Source organism: Dama dama, chromosome 1 (assembly GCF_033118175.1).
Source record: "Dama dama isolate Ldn47 chromosome 1, ASM3311817v1, whole genome shotgun sequence".
Lineage (NCBI taxonomy): Eukaryota > Metazoa > Chordata > Mammalia > Artiodactyla > Cervidae > Dama > Dama dama.
Window position 1 is genome coordinate 52,895,080 of NC_083681.1, and position 19,401 is coordinate 52,914,480.

The following is a 19,401-nucleotide window of genomic DNA, read 5'->3' on the forward strand; positions in this document are numbered from 1 at the left end:
TCTCAAAAAGTCTACAGATAATAAATGCTGGAGGGGGTGTGGAGAAAAAGGAACCTCCTACACTGTTGATGGGAATGTAAATTGGTGCAATCATTATGGAAAACAGTTTGGAGGTTTCTCAAAAAACTAAAAACAGGGTTGCCATATGATTCAGCAATCCTACTTCTGGGCATATATCCGGAGAAAACTAATTAAAAAAGATACATGCACCCTAACGTTCATAGCAGCATGATTTACAATGGCCAAGGCATGGGAACAACCTAATTATCCATGGAAGATGTCGTATGTATATAAAATGGAATATTACTCAGCCATTAAAAAGGATGAAATAATGCCATTTGGAGCAACGTAGATGGACCTAGAGATTATCACACTAAGTGAAGTCAAAGGCAAATATCACATGATATCACTTCTATGTGGAATCTAAAAAATGATGCAAACGAACTGATTTATAAAAATGGAAACTGGTTCACAGACATAGAGAACAAACTAATTGGTTACCAAAGGGGAAGAGGGGTGAGGGAAGGGATAAATTAGGAGTTTGGGATTAGCAGATACAATGAATAAAACAGATAAACAACGAGGGCCTACTGTACAGCACAGGGCACTATATTCAACATCTTGTAATAAACCATAGTGGAAAAGAACATAAAAAGAAAATACACACACACATATATACAAATACACACGCACATCTGAATTACTTTGCTGCATACCAGAAACTAACAGCATTGTGAATCAACTAATATAGTACTCCAATTAAAAAAAAAAACTTGTCCATTAGTACATATCCTGTGTCACGATAAATCAAAGACGACTTGGAGCTTTCAATCCAGGAAAATATGGGGCCAGGAAAGCGGAAAGAAAATGCTTAGCTTGAGATTTCAACAGGACATGGGCAGAGATGACCCAGAGGTAGTGAGAAGTAGGTGTTGCCTGAATGAGACATTGATTAATGGGTTTGTAAATCTCTAAAGGGGGTGGAATCACTGCTGCATATTTCTCATCACATGCAACCCTGTGCATGTGTGGAATCAAAGCAGAATTCAGGTCTTTTCTTCTGCATGCAGAAATGTGAGATGGGTTCATTCAACCAGTAAATATTACTGGGTATCTTCTATGTGCCATGCACTGTTCTAGGCAATAGTAATGTAGTGAAAAGGCTATGCTTGTGGAGACTACAGAGACAGGTAATAATACTACTTAAATTTGCTATATTGTTTACTTGCTTAAACAACAATAAAATAGAGGAAAAGGTAAGGCTGGGGTTAGCATGGTTTTCAGAATATACAAGGAAGGTGATAAAATGATCTTGTAGAATGTTACTCTCACTCATCTTACCTTTGAACCTGATCACAGGAAGCAGGCAGTGGAGACCAGGACCCCAGAGTCCTAACAACCCTGAAAACTAACTGCATGACCACCACTCTATCACAGATACACAGTTACTTCTTTGAGGGATTTCCAAACCTTTAACTTTTTATTATGTTGATGCTAGCATGGGCAGACAAATTACGTCAATTAAAGGAGAGAAGGTGAAAAATAAGGTGGAAAAAGATTTAGTATTAGTTCTTTCTTCTGGGACTTTTGGCTAACCAGCCAAATATTTACTGAGTAATGAGCTATACTACTCATTTAGGGTCAAAGTAGTTTCTAGGGTATATCAAGAATATATTTCAAAAACATGTTCAGTTTGGATAGCAAACTTTATAAACTACGTAATATCTAAGATAATAAAAATTACACAGAAACTTATGCCTATGAAGAGACCTGTTTATTACTGATAACACTTCATTTGGCTAAAGCCACGCACACAAATACTTAAAGTGCAAATTCTCATAGGCAGTATTTACGATACACCCTGGTAGTCTGTAAGGAAAAATGAGAAGATGTTGACAGAAACTATTAAAACAAGGGTACAATTTTGAACTACTGGTATACAGAAAAATAATTAACTCTTAACTGCATATATTTTATCTGGCATATTCAATGACATATACAGAGAGTTTGTTTCAGCCTATAACACAAGGCCTCATCACATACAGGTGCAAATGTTGTTTGGGTGGCTCTCTTCAGATATATGATGAATCATACACTGGACAAAAATTTATCAAACAGTATCCAATTCGTTGTGACTCACTTGGAAGGCAGCATTAGTAGGCTTATAACAGCACTAACACAGACACTTTCTTAACCTTCTTGGCCAACATCTTGCTTTGAGTGTAAAAGACTAGGCATTACATGCAATTCCAAAATAGGAATATGCTCTGCTCTCTCCAAAGAAACAGTATTTAAGAGTGTGCATGCTTAATAAACATTACTTAGTGTACATATCAGTATTGGGAACTGTTTTAAAAGCTGAATCAGAAAAGTAATGTTTTTGATTGCCTAAACTATTTGTTTCTTTAGAATAAAATTCCATAATTCCTATTTTCACCAACTAAGTACTCTATAACAGGTGGTGGGTGGTGTGGATATGAAAAATAATAAACCAGGATCCCTGTTCTCAGGGAGCTGAGAATCAGGTGCTCCTTCATAGTCAAGGGATGCTAATAATTAAGGAGAACAAACTGGTAAACGCCTTGGATTATATTATAAGGTTCGGTGCTACTAAAACTGTTTCAGGTCACTTCAATTTGGCATTAATACCTTCAGAGGTCACCTTCTAAAGGGAATATCTTATGTATGTCCTATGTATATTTGTCACACTAGAGTCAGTGTGTGTCCCCTCAGGGGTATATAGCAATTGAGGCAGGGGATGGGGGACAAAACTGAGAGCCCACATGATAAACACGGTGCCTCTTTCTGGTGGCATCAATTTCCACAAAGACTGAAGGTATCATTTTTCACTAAAACAGTTTTATTACGGAGAATGCAAAAATCACATTTTCAATCCAAACACGAAATTTCGAGTGCAGGCTGCTTCTGATTTTGCTCTCAGGCCCCTTCCCCCCAAACATTCATGCTCCTCTGCTTTAGGATTATGCTGGTGGAAAAATTCGAGAAGCAAACTTTAAAGATATGCCACTTTGCCCTTATCTTGGTCACTTCAGTCATTCTTCTATGCTCTCTTTTTTAAGTACACAGTCTTGAATTAACAAAGAGAAGATATGTCTTAATGAATTTAATAGTATGGTGAATATTTTAAAGTAACCAACAGAAAACACTAACTTTGTTTCCAACTAGGAGTAAATTTAGGCTGTGTAAAGAGTCCAACAATGAGATATTCCTTCCTTTCCACTTAGACTCCTTATGGTTTATGGTAAGATGGTTTGAGGGACAAATGTAAAAAAAAATTATTTCCTCAGATCTTGTGCTTTCGATGCCCAAAGTACAAGGAAACCCGAAATAAAATGCCAGATCAATTGACCATTGATTTTGGTTAGTATGAGTCTTTCTTCATCCGTTTCTAGAACAATCTCAGAAAACAAGTGAATTGTAAAAGGCCATAATAAATTAAAATACAGTAGTATCCAAGCAGACCAAAAAAGATTATGCAATAGATTTAAAATTACTTCTTACAATGTCTTAAATATTCTCACAGTAATAACAAAATAACCAAAAGTCCATAAACAAAAACAGCTTAGGAATAAGTTTAAAGCATTCTGAATGAATACAGTTAAGATTTCTTATAAGTGAGGTAACAGGGCAACAGTTTTTCACAGTAACAGAATGTGGAAGGGCACCTAGGGAAAGAGGGAGGTAGAGAGAAAAAGGCATAAAACACATTTATCCAAGCTGAATTTGGATTTTTCAAGCATCACAAACATCAATGGAAAACATCTGAGAGAAACACCAATAGCAGCAGCTTGTAGAACAATTTCTCCATTAAACTTCAGCTAGTATCTTTGTTGCATCAATTCCAGAAGCAACTTGCTTGAGAAATAGGAGGTCTATTCCCTATATAGACATTCCAAAGCATCCACTCTCTTAGAACCTTTCTGTCTGCTGAAGTTACAACATCCAAGTAATAATAATTTATATTTAACACAAACTCCTCAAATATCCTATACATTCTTCAAGATGAACGGAATTGTGTTCAAGTTGCACTTAATTTACAGGTTTAATTAAGCAGGTCTTTATACAGTGAATAAAGACTGAACTCATGCATCTACTACTCAACATATATAAAAACTATCCTGTGAGCTAAATTCTTCCAGATGTGAAGTGAAACTCAAATGTTACTTTCAATGCTCTTTATAGTATCATCTTTGTTCCAACCTGAGATTTCAATGAAGGAACTTTAAAAAATTGCTAAACAGCTTTTTAGCATATGCCATAATACTAAAATGTTTAATTGTATTAAAAAAAATCCTTATTCCCTCTTATACTGTCCCTGCTGGAGATGCAGTCTGTCATATTACTTCTTGAGTTCTTCAATAAAAGATTTAAATAATAACTCAAGAGTTACTAAACTATCTCAACAACTTCCTCCCCTCCAGAGTTAAATGATCTTAATCTTTTGTGCTTTTTCTTATAGGTCTTATTTATCAATCTATATTTCATTCCTTTTTATTTCTGTTATATTCTCCCCTCTCCAGTTTCCACGTGATCCGAAAACACAACATTCTAACAGGAACTGAATCCTATGAGGGGTACTTTTTCTTACCTCCTCAAAGGCCTCCTTGGCTGCTTCTTAGCAGTCACTAATAAAAGGAGACAAAAGCATCACTATCTGCTCATCATAACAAGTAAACAACTTGCCCACAGCCAGTTCATTTCCCACCTTTCAGGTGGTAAATTTGCTCTTCACATGAAGCATTTTCTCTGCCACTTTACTGACTTTTCTATTGTTTATTTCTACTGTTTATTTCCAGTGTTTTAAGCTTGCCTGATTAATTTTCTTCTTTTCCCCAAAGCTCTAGAAAATATCAGTTTTGATCTACACACTTAATGAGAAGGCATTCATTTCTATGATACTGTTCATAAAGAAAAAGATAATGTAGATCCTAAGGCTGAGCCCTACTGGCCAGTACTTCTATTTTTCTTGGTTGTCTTGGGCCACTGAATTTATTTTGTTAGACACGTATACACCTACCATGTCAAGCTCTTGTTAAATATCATGCTCAGGAGCTTGGCTAGAATCAAATAATTCCTTCAATCTATACTCTTTGAGAACATTTGTAAAATTTTAATTTTAACTTTTGATATTTAAATTTTTGACATAAGAATCCAAGCCTTAATGACTTTTCACCTTGATTAAGATGACTCCTGTTGCATTATATTGTTGCATTCAAAACTGTTCTCTTTATAATAGAATGACAAGCATGGCTTTAGTGATTATGAATGAGCTATTGTATCATTTTAGCTCCACTTTGTTCTTCAGTCACTGAAACACAGATACTAAGACAGAATATACATCATTTTTCATATATATATATACATATATAGCATTGTTCATACCACTTTGTAGAATATAGGCCATTTCCTAAATGACAATCTACATTCCTAAAAGCAAATAAAGCAAAACATTCTACACATTTCTTCTTTAGTGCAAAGCCTTTGGAAACAGACTCATTCAGGAATAGTACTCTACATTTAGCTCTATTATCTACAGTCACACAAGATTCAGCTATAAGAAAGTAAGGAAGGAACAAATGAACAATAGTGGCAATACAGTAATTTGAAAATCACATTTGGATTATCTGGAGTCAGCCAAATATTAGCTGATAACTGCAATAAATCAAATCATGATTCAATAAATATTCTAGTCTAATTTTATATTATTATTTTTCTAGGAAATAAATTCTCTCATACCAGTTATCTCCCACAGGCAATTTGTTTAGTATAATTATGTACATCCAAGGCCCCATGATTGTTAACTCAACTATATCACGTGTGCTAAGTACTCTGTGAGCAATACAGGACAGAATACCCTTTAAGAAGATTAAACAACACTTCTCTATTAACTCTTTTTTAGAGATGCAGAATTAACCAGAAGTGACATTCCCCTCCCAAAAAATTTTCCCGCACTAAAAGAGATAAATAGTACTCATGATAAAAAACTCTACAGAAGTCAGCAAGATGTTAGGATAAACTGGACTTTAGTTTTAAAACATGTAGCTTGTTTTGTAAGGTCTAAAATCTTGATGTTTTATTTCTTAGTAAAATGAACACTACTTCATGTGATAAAGAAACAAATATTCTTGTAAAAATGTAACTTCAATGTCAGACTTTTAAATTAAAAATTCACAGCTCCTTTCTTAGTTCCAGTAGTTTTCTTTACTTAGAGGCTGTGATAACCAACACAATTCTAACATGAAGATCCTTAACTAGTTATATTGAGCCTGTTTTTATTAAGATTTTTACTTACATTCATAAGATTTTTAAATCAACAATCTATTTTTAGAGGAGAAATACCTATATAGTTTGGAAGACTTTCTTTAACTGTCTGCAAATTAACTGGTTAAATTATACTCAGTGGAAGAACACTATTTCAATTCAAACCATGCCTTGAACAGGCACTGAGAAAGAACCAAGCCACTAGGAATGTTGCCACTATTGTTTTATGTTCGATAAATGTTAGAATTTTAAATAAATACAATAAATTTACACTGCACCAAGAGCATCTGAAACAGAGGTGCTGAAACCACAAATTGTAACACCTGTTCTAACCTAGAAATGCTAAATATCCTATTTCAGATACTCTCATTTGTAAGTTAATACCTGCGATGTAACAATGGCACTTTTCCACAGTATTCTGGGAGCAGTGTCACTTTCTTGCCAATCTTATGGATTCATCTCCTTAACTAACTCTACAATTATACAACATTTATCTTCCTTTAAGAAAAACTGTGCTATACACAATCACAAGAATATATAACTAAGCTTAATCACACTTTAATAAGAAAACTCACATTTGTATTTCGTTTCTGTTGAAGGAAGAATGACGTGTTACCATAATACTTTTAATGTAATGACTTTTGTTCAGGATTATGAAAAAATTTGAATGATTTCTTTCCAGCCATTTCATTTCATATTTATACAGTTTGTTTAGCTAGCCAACCAAAAAGAAAGAAAATAAAGGAAAAAGATACTTGGCCAGATGACACACAGAGAGAATGCTAACACGAGTTCAATGCGTGGAGTTCTTGGTTGCTCTGCTCCATGGACCGGGGCAAAGCAACGATGTTCTGGTGAACGCTAAACAGAACGCCAGGTCAGTCCATTTTTACTGGGCTCAAGAAAATTCTCAATCAAAGCATCAATCAGTTTCTTCAATTCCTCTTCTAGTAAGGCAGTGTCACTGAGGAAAAAGGTTAAGAGTTTTGAAATCCTTTATTTCCATAGCCTTAAAATGTGCTTAAATTGTTGTAACTTTTTAAGAGTGCATATACTTTATGGGATGATTAAGTAACTGGTAAACAAGAGAGAAATTCACTTGGGTAAAACAAAACAAGACCAAAAGTGGAAAGAGGGGAATCACACTCACAGAAAACACCATTCTCACAAACTGAAATTGAACTGCATTAAAAGGAGGTCCTTGGTACATGAAACATGGATGAGTTTGAGTACATCTAAAGACTGCTTCTAAAGCAGGCAATTTAAATGGCTCAGAACACCAATACCAGGTATTAAGATAAACTGGCTTCCTGAAATACTTTGACGCATACCTCTTATACATTATTATGGGATGATACAGCATATCTTTTAGGAAGTAAAGATGTAAGTAAAAATGTAAGATGTTTAAAAAAATACCAAGTATTCCCTTCTGTCATCACCTGAAGAGCTGCCATTACCCCCAAAATCTCTCTTTTCAGAAGCCTCCTTAAAACTGCCTTCACAGTCATTTTACGAGCTACACAACAAATTTAATTTTTATTACGTTAATAATTGCCCTCCATTTTAAACCAAAGATAGCACTGTTCAATTTGCTTTACTTTTTTTTCTTTTTAAACTTGCTTTACTTTAAACTCTGCTCTGAATGACTTCAGGAGGTCATTTTCTCCCCCCAAAGGAAATAAAATCTACTCTTAAACACAAAGGTTTAGAGAAATACTAAATAATTAATGTACACTGCTCTGAAGGCAATTCCAAAAAAAATCTCCTTCCCCAATAGGTATTTATCAATGACAACATTATAGGAGATACTACTCATAAGTTTAAATACCCTCTAAATGTTATTCAAGTCAAGTTGTCACAATTTATACTCTCTTAAAAGGATATTAATTCAGCATATTAAACAAATCATATTAAATGTAGAAAATGAATATTTAGCAATGAATAAATTATTTGTTGATCATTTCTTTATGCTTAGCCTAAATAGTTCAAGCTTTAAAGAGTCTTCCCAGGAATATAAATTCACTAAAAAATTAAGATTCAGTTCCCAAATAATGCAGTTTTTTGGGAAAAGAGTCTGGCAGTTCCTCAAAAAGTTAAACATAGAACTACCATATGGCCCGGCAGTTTTCCTTATGTAAGTATGATATATACCCAAGTTAAAAGAAAATATATGACCACCCAGAAACTTGAACACAAACATTCAGACCACCATTATTCATAACAGCCAAAATATGGAAATAACCTAAATGTCCCTCCTCTAATAAACAGATTAAAAATATGGTGTATCTATACAGTGGCATATCACTGGGCCATGAAAACAAAATTTCTAAAAAAGGAATAAGGTACTGATTCATGCTAACATGGATGAAATTTGAAAACATTATGCTAAATAAAAGATGCCAGTCACAAAGGACCACATATTATGTGATTCCATTTATATGAAATGTCCAGAATAAGAAAATCTATAGTGACTAGTAGTAGACTGGTGGTTGCCTAGGGCTGGGAAGAAGGAGAAAAGGGAGTGTCGGCTCATTGAAAGGGGCTTTCTTTCTGATGTGATGAAAATGTTCTAAAATCGACTATAGTGATGTTTCCACAACTCTGAATATACTAAAAACCACTGTACTGTGCACTTTAAATGGGTGAGCTATTGGGTATGTGAATTACATCGCTTAATAAAGCATTTTTTAGTTAATGTTTACTGGAGTACATTGCTATACAATATTGTGTTAGCTTCTGTGGTACAGCAAAGTGAAATCAGTTCTGAAACCAATAAAGCTTTTAGACATACATAATATTTTAAAAGTTGATTCCTACCTCTGGTCAGGTGATGCGCACATCTCTGCATAATACTTTATCTTTGGTTCTGTTCCACTAGTCCGAAGAGTAGCAACACAGCCATTTTGAAAAGTAAATGTAATCATTTGGCTGCTTTTACTTACAGGCAGCACCTAGGCAGAATTGCAACAAAGGTTCAGTTACACTTGGTACCTGTCTCATTTTCAAGAGTTGTAAAATACATTTCACTTATATGAGGTGTGTAAAGCAGTAAAACTCATAGAAAGAGAAAGTAGCAAGGCAGTTGCCAAGGGTTAAGGGGAGGGGGAAATGGAGACTTATTTAATGGGTATAGAGTTTCAGTTTAGCAAGATGAAGTAGTTCTGGAGATCTGTTACACAACAATGTGATTATTAACATTACTGAACTCTTAAAAATGGTTAAGATGATAATTTTATGTGTTTGTTTTTTTTTGTTTGCGTGCTCAGTCATTCAGTAGTTTCCAGCTCTTGGCAACCCTACGGACTGTAGCCTGCTAGGCTCCTCTGTCCATGACGTTATCCAGGCAAGAACACTGGTGTGGGTTGCCATTTCCTCCTCCAGGGGATCTTCCTGACTAAGGGATCAAACCCATGTCTCCTGTGGCTCCTGCACTGGCAGCAGATTCTTTACTACTGAGCTACCTGGGAAGCCCCTGCATTTTTTTTTTTTTTTTTTTTTACTGCAATTAAAAATTTTAAAATATTTTAAAGAACTTTAAAATACAAAAGATTACATTCATAATAATTCATAACTGTATCATTTACTATTTATAATTATAGAAGCATTGGATTATATACCTTATACACATGATCTCCAGGCCTCAACAATAATCCTACAAAGTAAATATTACTGACAATTTACAGACAAGGTTCAAAGAGGGTAAACGACCTGTTCAAGGTAATCAGCTAAGTGGCAGAGCAAGAAGTTGAAACCTGGCCTATCTGTCCCAAAGTCCAAACTACCTCTACTTTTGCAAAGTGCTTTACAATTTCAAGACACTTTCACAGATAGTTTTTCAACAGTCTCCAAAGCAGAGTGCACACATCCTAGAGGGCAGGCAAAATAAATCCACTGGGGTGCAAATATATATAATTACCTAAAAATTAAACAAGAATGAAGTTTTACTGACATAAACATATAGATTAACACAGGTACTCTTCCTGCACCACAAATCTTCACAAATCTGTGAAGGGATCTCGAGGGAACCATGGGGGTTGTACTGGGGCGGAGGAGTTGACGGTGGAGCCTTTCCTCAGGGGTCCTGAGCCTGGTCCTCTCCGTGAGTGGTACTACTAGCTGCTCAAGAAAGAAACCTTCCTTCCCTCTGTTCCACTCACCAACCATCAACTAGCAAGTCCTGGTTATTCTACCCTGTATTTAACTCAACTTTGTCAGGCTCTCTCCTTCACTACTGCTACCATATTATATTCAGGCTCCCGTCATCTCTCATCTCCGTTACTGAAGCTGCGTACTAATTGATCTTCTCACCCCTCTCTAACCCACTCACTGTACACACCATCCTTCCTTGCACCCCGTACTACTGCTGTAGAGAACTACGTGCGGTTCCTTGAAAGAAAACATGACTTCTCACCTCCAGACGTAGCGCTTACTGCTCCCTTTGCCTCAAACATTCTCTGTTCCTCCTACATCTGGACAACTCCTACCCAAACTCTAGAACTCAGCTCACAAAGTCCTCTGCAGAGTCCTGCATGAGCCCCTCAAATCTGAGTAAGGGTCTTTCCTATGTTCTTTCATGGCACACTTAGGCACCCCCTAATCATTCTGTAATCAATTTACTTGACTGTTTCCCTACTAGCCTCCTACAGTGTCTTTGTCATTACTGTCTTCTCGGTGTAGCACAGAAGGGTTTTGATAAATGCCTGTTGAACACACAGATGAATGTCAATCTGAAGTTGGAGAGGAAAGAACTCAGGAAGTCTTTGACAGTCACTATGTGACCCCAGGGGATTAACAAATATCCATACTACAAGCCTTACAAAATCTGTTGTAAGCATCAGTGGAGAATAGATAGGAAAGCACTTGGAATAACAAATATCATAAACTTTAAAGGGAGTCAAGAGGGGGAAAGCATCATACCAAGAGCTATTCTAACCATAGCAACACTAGAGAAATAAAAAGAAGCAAAACATTTGGTTCTTCTTTTCAAGTAGTTTATAAACAGAGAAAAACACACGTGCATACAGACAGAATAACAACAACGAAGAACCAATTTTGGTTGACCAGATGAAAATACACAAAGGGAATATGGGTAGTATTCTACATAAGAGGCTGCAGATTTTCCAAAATATATTATGCTCCTAGACTCTTGAGACAATATCAGACCATTATACATGGAAATTTAGGTTAATAATAACAATCATAATAATAACAAAATAAATATAATCAGCAATCTATGGCATTTAAATGTTAGTTGAGCACCTACTGTGTAGGCAAGAGCTTTGAGAGGCATAAAGGTATATTAGAAATGAATCTGCCATGCACAAGACAATGGTAACATGACATAGAAAGTGATAAGTGAGCAGAGGAAGGCACAATATATAAAGAAACCTCAGGAGGAAGATATCTGATTATGAGACCTGGAGTGTATATGGAGGAGGTGACATCTGCATAAAGTCTTAAATAATGGCTAAAGTATGAATCTGCAGCAGTAGGAAGAAAAAGTGGACTAAGGAAAAAGCTTGAGCAAAAATAGAAAAATAATTTTTTAATGTATATATATATATAAAAAGTATATGTAAGTTATTCCATTTGGCTGGAGGTATAGGAAATAAGGTTGAAAAGGGATACCACTGAGCGACCTAGGAAGCCACACATTCATAGGGAATAAGATTGAAAGGGAAGTTAAAACTAGAAAGACACATAGCTTTGAAATTATAGGCATTTATTTATTTATTCATTTATTTTTTTAGGTGCTATGATGATTAGTAAAACATTCATCTTTTAAAAATTTAATTCTATTTTTAAAATTTTAATTGAAATATAGTTGATTTATAGTGTTGTATTAGTTTCAGGTGTACAGCTATATATATATATATATATATATATATATTCTTTTTTAGATTCTTTTCCATTATAAGTTAATATAAGATATTGAGTATAGTTCATACTATGAAGTAGGTCCATGTTGGTCATTTATTTAATGCGTGTATATCTTAACTCCAAAGAAAGTTAGTGACTTAGTCATGTCTGACTCTTTGTAATCCCATGGACTGTAGCCCAGCAGGCTCCTCTGTCCATGGAATTCTTCAGGCAAGAATACTGGAGTGGGTTGCCATTTCCTTCTCTAGGGGATCTTCCTGACCCAGGGATCGAATCCAGGTCTCCAGCATTGCAGGTGGACTCTTTACCAACTGAGCCACCTTTAACTCCAAACTCCTACTTAATCCCCTATCCCTTTTCTCCTTTTGTAAGCAAAAGTTTGTTTTCTATGTCTGTGAGTCTGTTTCTGTTTTGTAAATAAGTTCATTTGTTTAATTTTTTAGATTCCACATAAAAGCAGTATCATATGATGAAATTATAGGCTTTTAGACTTAAAAAATTTTCAACATTATTTAGCATTATCACATTTTTTCCCTCCCTCCCACCCTCCCTTCCTCATCCTGTCTCTCATCCTCTTTCCCATTCCCTACCCTCAGGGTATACTATACCCTTGGGGAGTGATGAGGACAGGATGGGTGAGAGTCAGATCCAGTTAGTGAACTTACAACTGCTCTGGAGAAAAACAAGGATCGTAAGTTTTAAGAAACTCACAGGCTTGACCTTCCATTTTACTGTAGTATGAATTATTACAAATTGTTAAAAACTTTAAAATATAGGTACTTACTGATTTCTTATTAGGCTGGCTGCTGTCATATCCAGTGGTAATATCTCGTACGTGCAATATAGCAAATGTCCCACAAAACTTTGGGTATTCTTTTGGAGAATCAAAATTGCGAAGCCTTTCAAATATACTTTTGATGGTAGTTGGATCATAACATAAGAAATATGAAGTTTTTGAAATATGATAACCATATCTGTACAGAGATTTAAAGTGTTAAAATCAGATTTCAAGTCACTCTTTAGAAAAGTATAAATTAAAGATAAGCCTATTATTGTGTTAAGCAGATAGTGGCAGTTCTTCATGCGGACAATATTAGTACTTTTTAAAAAGGAATGACTATTCCTCAAAACAAGTTTATAAAGTTAAAAGTAGCACCAAAGAAATTAGAGCATGAAATTCCAAATAGTAGAACTTACTTTTCATAAACGTTAATCAGTTGCTGTTTCAATGTTATGTTCATGGTTTCCAGGTACGATGCCATCTCAGCAACAACAACGGCTGCACTCACACCATCTTTATCCAAAACTGAAGTTCCACACAGAAAACCTAAGAATTAAAAAACACCTTTAAAAAGGAGGAAAATATAAGCCTATGTATAATTTCAGTAGTTTCATATTTCTTCAGAAGGATCAATGCATTTAAGAGCCTGGTAATAAAGGAAACCCACTGATACTGAACATATGTAAGGGGCCTTTAAGGGTTTTTTTTTTCTGATGAGAAATGTATCTACACATTTCTGAGTTCTTGATAGTTTTTATAACTCAAAATGTAAAACCAGATGACAAAAATTCTGTAATTTTTTACTTGTAGAGAATTTTTTACTTGTAGAGAATTCAAGTAATTCTCTACAGAATTACTATATTTGAAAAAAGTGCTCTCATTCATATTTCAAATATTTTAATATTTACTACATACCTATAGACTCTTCAAATGAAAAAAGGACTTCTTTCCCATTTTCCAGGAGGTCTTTTATCCTACTTCCAATCCATTTAAAACCTGGTAATGTTTCCTGAAATGCAGAAGAGGCCACTCTAGTTAAGTGACTGTCTCAAAAGAAATATATATTAGAGAAAAGTCCATCACTAAATGCACATAACACCTCAATAATGATTTTCTGTTATAGTCTTCAGTCTACAAAGATTTATATAGTGGTAAACATACAGTCATAAAGTGCATGGATATATACACTGCCACGACTGATGACCTGCTATTTATCGAGCACAGTAATAGTGATACAATTCACCAAATATAATCCAATAAATGGTGATGTATATAGTCACAAAGTACCATAAATCCACACATATATTATGATCATACACTATTTACCAAGCACTGTAATAGTTGCTTTACATCATTATCTTTTTCAATGATCACAAAAACTCTGTTACCGAAACAGAGGCTCAGAAAGTTCAGTAAATTTGCCCAACAGTACCCTGCATATGAGAGAGCCAGGATTCAATATCACTTCTCAGAAGCAGCTCTTTAAGTTGCATTATAAGCACTAAATGTAAAAGTGCCTATGAAGGTTGTAATGTAGTCCCTCTGAGTAACCAAAGGCCATAAAGCTTTTTATTTATTTATTTATTTATTTTCATAAAGCTTTTTAACAACGCACTTTCAACATTATTTCAACGTATACTTGAACCAAGTATACTTTTACCATAACACCATGGCCCAAATAAAACCATCAGGAAAGTTAGTAGGTTCTTCTTTGATAATTAGATTTGAACTTTTCATCTGATGAGCTAGTGTTCATTTTAAAGACATGAACTGCTTTAGAGGTAGAAACAGTATGTGATACACAGTGACTCTAGAGTTCTCTTACTAATTTAAGATTTCTCATTCACTTCTCCACCTCTTCATTGAGAAAAAAAAAAAAAGCCCCAAATCTCTGCAGCACCACTTCCTGTAATAAAACAAGAAAGCACATATCTAATATTGGTCTTTAGAAGCATGTTTTTTCTCTTTTGTGCTCATTATGCATTTTCTTGCTACAAGGAAAAGACCCTGATGCTGGGAAAGATTGACAACAGGAGGAAAAGGGGGCAATAGAGGATGAGACGGTTGGATAGCATCACTGACTCAATGAACATGAGTTTGAGCAAACTCTGGGAGATAATCAAGGACAGAGAAGCGTGGTGTGCTGCAGTGCATGGGGTCGCAAAGAGCTGGATACGACTGAGTGACTGAACAACAACAATAGTAATTCAGAATTTTAGGTTTGAATGAATTTTCCGTTTCCTCTATTTTGCTATTTGTAATTTAGAAAGCCAGAGATTGAAAGTTCTATTTCATTAAGAAAGGTATCATTTTCTTTTAGTTAGCCTATTAGTGTTAAGACCTATAGCTTGACTGTGGCTCAAGAAAAACACCCAGAGGTGACTTTTTCACTGATATTTGGCAAAGTGGGCAGAGGAAAAGCAACTTAATTGGCATTAGTCCCAGAAGCTATAAAAGGGGTCAGTTTAACTGCCCGAAGTTCACAAAGGTTAATGATCTGTGCTGGGAGAGAATCATTACGTTTTTTGGATGTAGATCACTGGGTCTTAATTTGTAACTTAGGAGACTACTTAAAGTTTCTTTTCTTTCATTTTTTTTTTTAAATTTAATAAAAGTTTCTTAAGACTGAACCTGAAGAGGCTAAACAAGCGGTCATGACACCTACAGTTTTTTTGGAGTGGAGTTTATGTTATTTATGAGGTCACTGGGAGCCAGATTTTCTTGGTAAGAAAGCCAGATACTGTTGTATGGAAAAATAAGCATTAATGCAATTTGTAAGAATGTTTATCTTAGTTTCAGAAACTCACATATAGGATGAATTTGGCTCAAGGTCTCCAAACTATCAAAAAGACTTAATCTTTTATTTAAGTGTTAACAGAATTTGAAAAGAGGGAATTAGAAATGAAATCAATAAAAGTCAACTTTGGTGGGGATATAGCTTTAGCTTACAGAAATAGGTTTAGAAAAGGAGCACATAGATATTACCTATTCTTACCTCAAAGTGAAATCCTTCTTTTAGTGCAATTGCCTTCAAAATTTTGGAAGAGACTGTGGTGGCTAGCATATAAATGTTCTTCACATCAGCATTTCTTGATTTACTTTTCTTCCAGCAATCAAACATCCACCACCCAAACAAGGCTGCCAACTCATTCCCTGTGAAAACTTTCCAAGCACCACTATAGAGAGAATGAAAATTCAAGTCAAGATCTTTGTAACTTCTCATTAAAACTTCTTGACCCCAGGACCTACAAATTACTGTCCTTCACAAAGGAAAACCTAAAAAAGACTCTATGGGATTTTTGAGAAAACATTTACTATTACTTTTCTAACTAATCAGGGTGAGCTTAGGGTAGGAATGGCAGCAATGTACTTTGAAAAGCTATGACACCGTTACTTGTATTTTCTTACTTGAAGAGAAAAAAGTTATAATATGGTGTCCTTTTTATGTAAGGACATTTTTCATGACATTATAATGGCAAAAATACACAACAACCCAAAGAACCATGATTAGGAAATGATTACATTCATAAAGCAATCTGTTGAGATACTACACTAGTTTAAAAATTAATACTTTAAATAATATTTAAAGATAGAGAAAAATGCTTATAGTACAATATTATGTGGAAAATAAGACACAAAAGTATTAATATATATATGTGGTGACCACAGTTTTATAAAAAACAAATATATCTTGAATATTTGAATGAAGAAAACAGGAAGGAAATGTCAAAATATCAACCTAGGTGGTTATCTCTGGATAGTGGGCTTACAGGAGATTTCTTTTCATTTTTTAAAAAATTATTTCCAATGAGCCTGCAAGACTTAAAATCAAAAACTGCTTTTCAAAGTTTAAGATTTTAATCAAATAACAGTTTCTACTTACTTCTCCTGAAGTTCTGCCACTGCCAGTCGGTCTGCATCAGGATCTGTAGCCAGCACTATCCGGGCATTTTCTTTCTCTGCCAGTCTCAAAGAAAGTTCCTGAAATAGTGACCCAAAAAGTTGAATTACATTGAAGATGTTAAATTCAATGTTCATTTTCCTAAATGTAGGCACTACATTAGTGATAATGAATTTTGGAAGGAATAGAGTTTGGCTAATTTTTTTTAACTTCATTTCACAGAAGTATAGTTGATTTACAAGGTTGTGTTGATGTCTGCTGTACAGTAAAATGGTTCAGGTACACATATATATATTCATTCTTTTTCATATTCTTTTCCACTATGGTTTATCATAGGATATTGAATACAGTTCCCTGTGCTATATAGTAGGACCTTGTTGTTTATCCATTCCACATGTAATAGTTTGCATCTGCTAATCTAGTTTGGCTAAATTTAAAATAAGACTAGGAAGTAGGGAAATCCACCATAGAGATTTCAAACAAAACAGAATATATGGCTCTAACATAATTTAAAAGATGTAAGCTAAAGTAGTTTTTGCTTCTGTAAGTAATCTTTGAATTGTCAGAGTCCTATCCACATGATGAACTTTAATATACTAAATCATAATTTAAATACTGAAAAATATACCAGCACAGATTCTCCTTCTTCAGGATTTGGGCATTTAACAGTAGAAAAGTCTGGATCAGGATCTTTTTGTTCTGGTACTGGAATTGGAGGCTTAAAACCAAATACTTGGAAAGCCAATTGTACATAGTCATGTCCGACTCCATGAAAAGATGTATGTACAAATTTCAAGGTGGTCTTTGAGTTTAATTCCCTGTAAAGGAAAATATCATTCAATCAATGTCATAAAACTCATTACTTGTGGTATAATTAAAATAATCTCGAGAAAAGGCTAAAATCTATTTTGTCAGGATAGGAAAACTACACTCAACAAACCACAATGTTTTCTGAAAACAGTGTTAGCTATTTATGGAATAGTTATAGGAACACGGAAATTGGTAAGGAAAAGTCAAATTTTAGAGGAAATTTCCTTACATACAGTGAATACATATATTGAGTTATAATTTTTAACAACTTTATGAAGAGGTAATTAGTAGTAGTTAAAAAGTAGTTTAAAAGTGTTAGTTGCTAAGTCGTGTCTGACTCTTTGTGACCCCACGGACTGTAGCCTATCAGGCTCCCCTGTCCATGGAATTCTCCAGGCAAGAATACAGGAGTGGGTAGCCATTCCCTTCTCCAGGGAATCTTCCTGACCTAGAGATTGATCCCAGGTCTCTTGCATTACAGGTGAATTCTTTACCATCTGAGACACCAGGGAAACCCATCAATATACTCTAAATTCATCCTAAAGTACACAATTCAATGGTTTTCACTACATTCACAGAGTTGTTCGACCATTACCATAATCAATTTTAGAAAATTCTAATTACCCCCCAAAAAACTCCATATCCCAAAGCCACTACACCCTAACCCTCCCATTTTTCCCAGCCATAGGCAACCACTAATATACTTTCTGTTTCTATCTCTATAGATTTGTCTACACTAGACATTTCATATCAATATAACCATATAATATGTGGTCCTTTGTGACTGGCTTCCTTCAATTACCTATTTTTAAAATTTATCCATGTTGTAGTATGCAACAGTACTTCTTTTTTTACTGCTGAATAATATTTCATTGTATGGATATACTACAAATATATTTCTAGCCATTTAACTATTGATGAATATTTGAATATTTGGGTTATTTCCACTTTTTGACTACTATGAACTGTATTATTTACCTATAATTTTACTATAATGAATAGCCAACATATTTTTATCCTTATTTTTTCTGTTATTTGTTAATCTTATGGTAAGGTAACATTACCCTACATTCCCTCTTGGATACCTGTAAAAACAGATCTTTTTCAGGTCATCCATGTATCTCCTACAAATGTCCTGCAAAGGATCTCTCTTTAGTGGGCTGGTATCCACTAAATTATCATTCCAAGAACCATTCCAGGGTTCCACACATTCTTCTATACATTTCAGAATTTCTTTATCATGAGGAGATGTGATCTGAGCACCATTTTCCCAATAAACCTAGAAGATAGGTAAACACAGCTATAAGCACTTGAAATGTTGGCCATATGTTTTCTTAGCTACAATAGGGATATTTGACTTTACAAAGAAGCACACCAAATTAGTCAAGTAGAAAATGTCAACGCTGGACTAACTTAATAAATACCTAAGGATATTGATGGTAATGATTCCATAGGGACTTTTCAACAAAATGATTCTGTATTATTTTCTCATTTAGAAGTACATTTTAATAACAATACAAGTAAAATATAATCAGGGCACCATTATGACATTGTTAAAATATGTATATATCATAGCATCCAATCATAATCTTAGATCTATAACTGTATACTAAAGAAGATCTAAGAAACCATGGAAAAAACTTGATACTATGAAATTTTAGCATTATAAAGTGGTTCTGTTATATGATAAAGAAGAATTTATTTTTCAGCTATAAAGTAAACTAGATTTATGTCACACCAAATAAAG

General features: G+C 34.6%; 1 protein-coding gene and 1 long non-coding RNA gene across 2 annotated transcripts in view; one reads left to right on the top strand and one right to left on the bottom strand.

Annotated features, from left to right (window-relative positions):
- The window catches only part of LOC133061891 (uncharacterized), a 30,724-nt gene extending 16,878 nt beyond the window's left edge, over positions 1-13,846 (top strand). Inside the window, exon 4 of the long non-coding RNA XR_009694058.1 lies at positions 13,413-13,846. This is a non-coding gene — a long non-coding RNA (uncharacterized LOC133061891). The remainder of the gene's footprint in view (positions 1-13,412) is intronic.
- The window catches only part of PGM2L1 (phosphoglucomutase 2 like 1), a 60,103-nt gene continuing 42,461 nt past the window's right edge, over positions 1,760-19,401 (bottom strand). The window contains exons 6-14 of the mRNA XM_061150169.1: positions 18,740-18,933; positions 17,473-17,662; positions 16,827-16,924; positions 15,939-16,119; positions 13,859-13,952; positions 13,360-13,489; positions 12,947-13,136; positions 9,100-9,233; positions 1,760-7,246 (exon numbers count right to left, since the gene is read on the bottom strand). Of these exons, the coding sequence (XP_061006152.1) occupies positions 7,144-7,246; positions 9,100-9,233; positions 12,947-13,136; positions 13,360-13,489; positions 13,859-13,952; positions 15,939-16,119; positions 16,827-16,924; positions 17,473-17,662; positions 18,740-18,933 (1,314 nt within the window). The 3' untranslated portion in view covers positions 1,760-7,143. The remainder of the gene's footprint in view (positions 7,247-9,099; positions 9,234-12,946; positions 13,137-13,359; positions 13,490-13,858; positions 13,953-15,938; positions 16,120-16,826; positions 16,925-17,472; positions 17,663-18,739; positions 18,934-19,401) is intronic.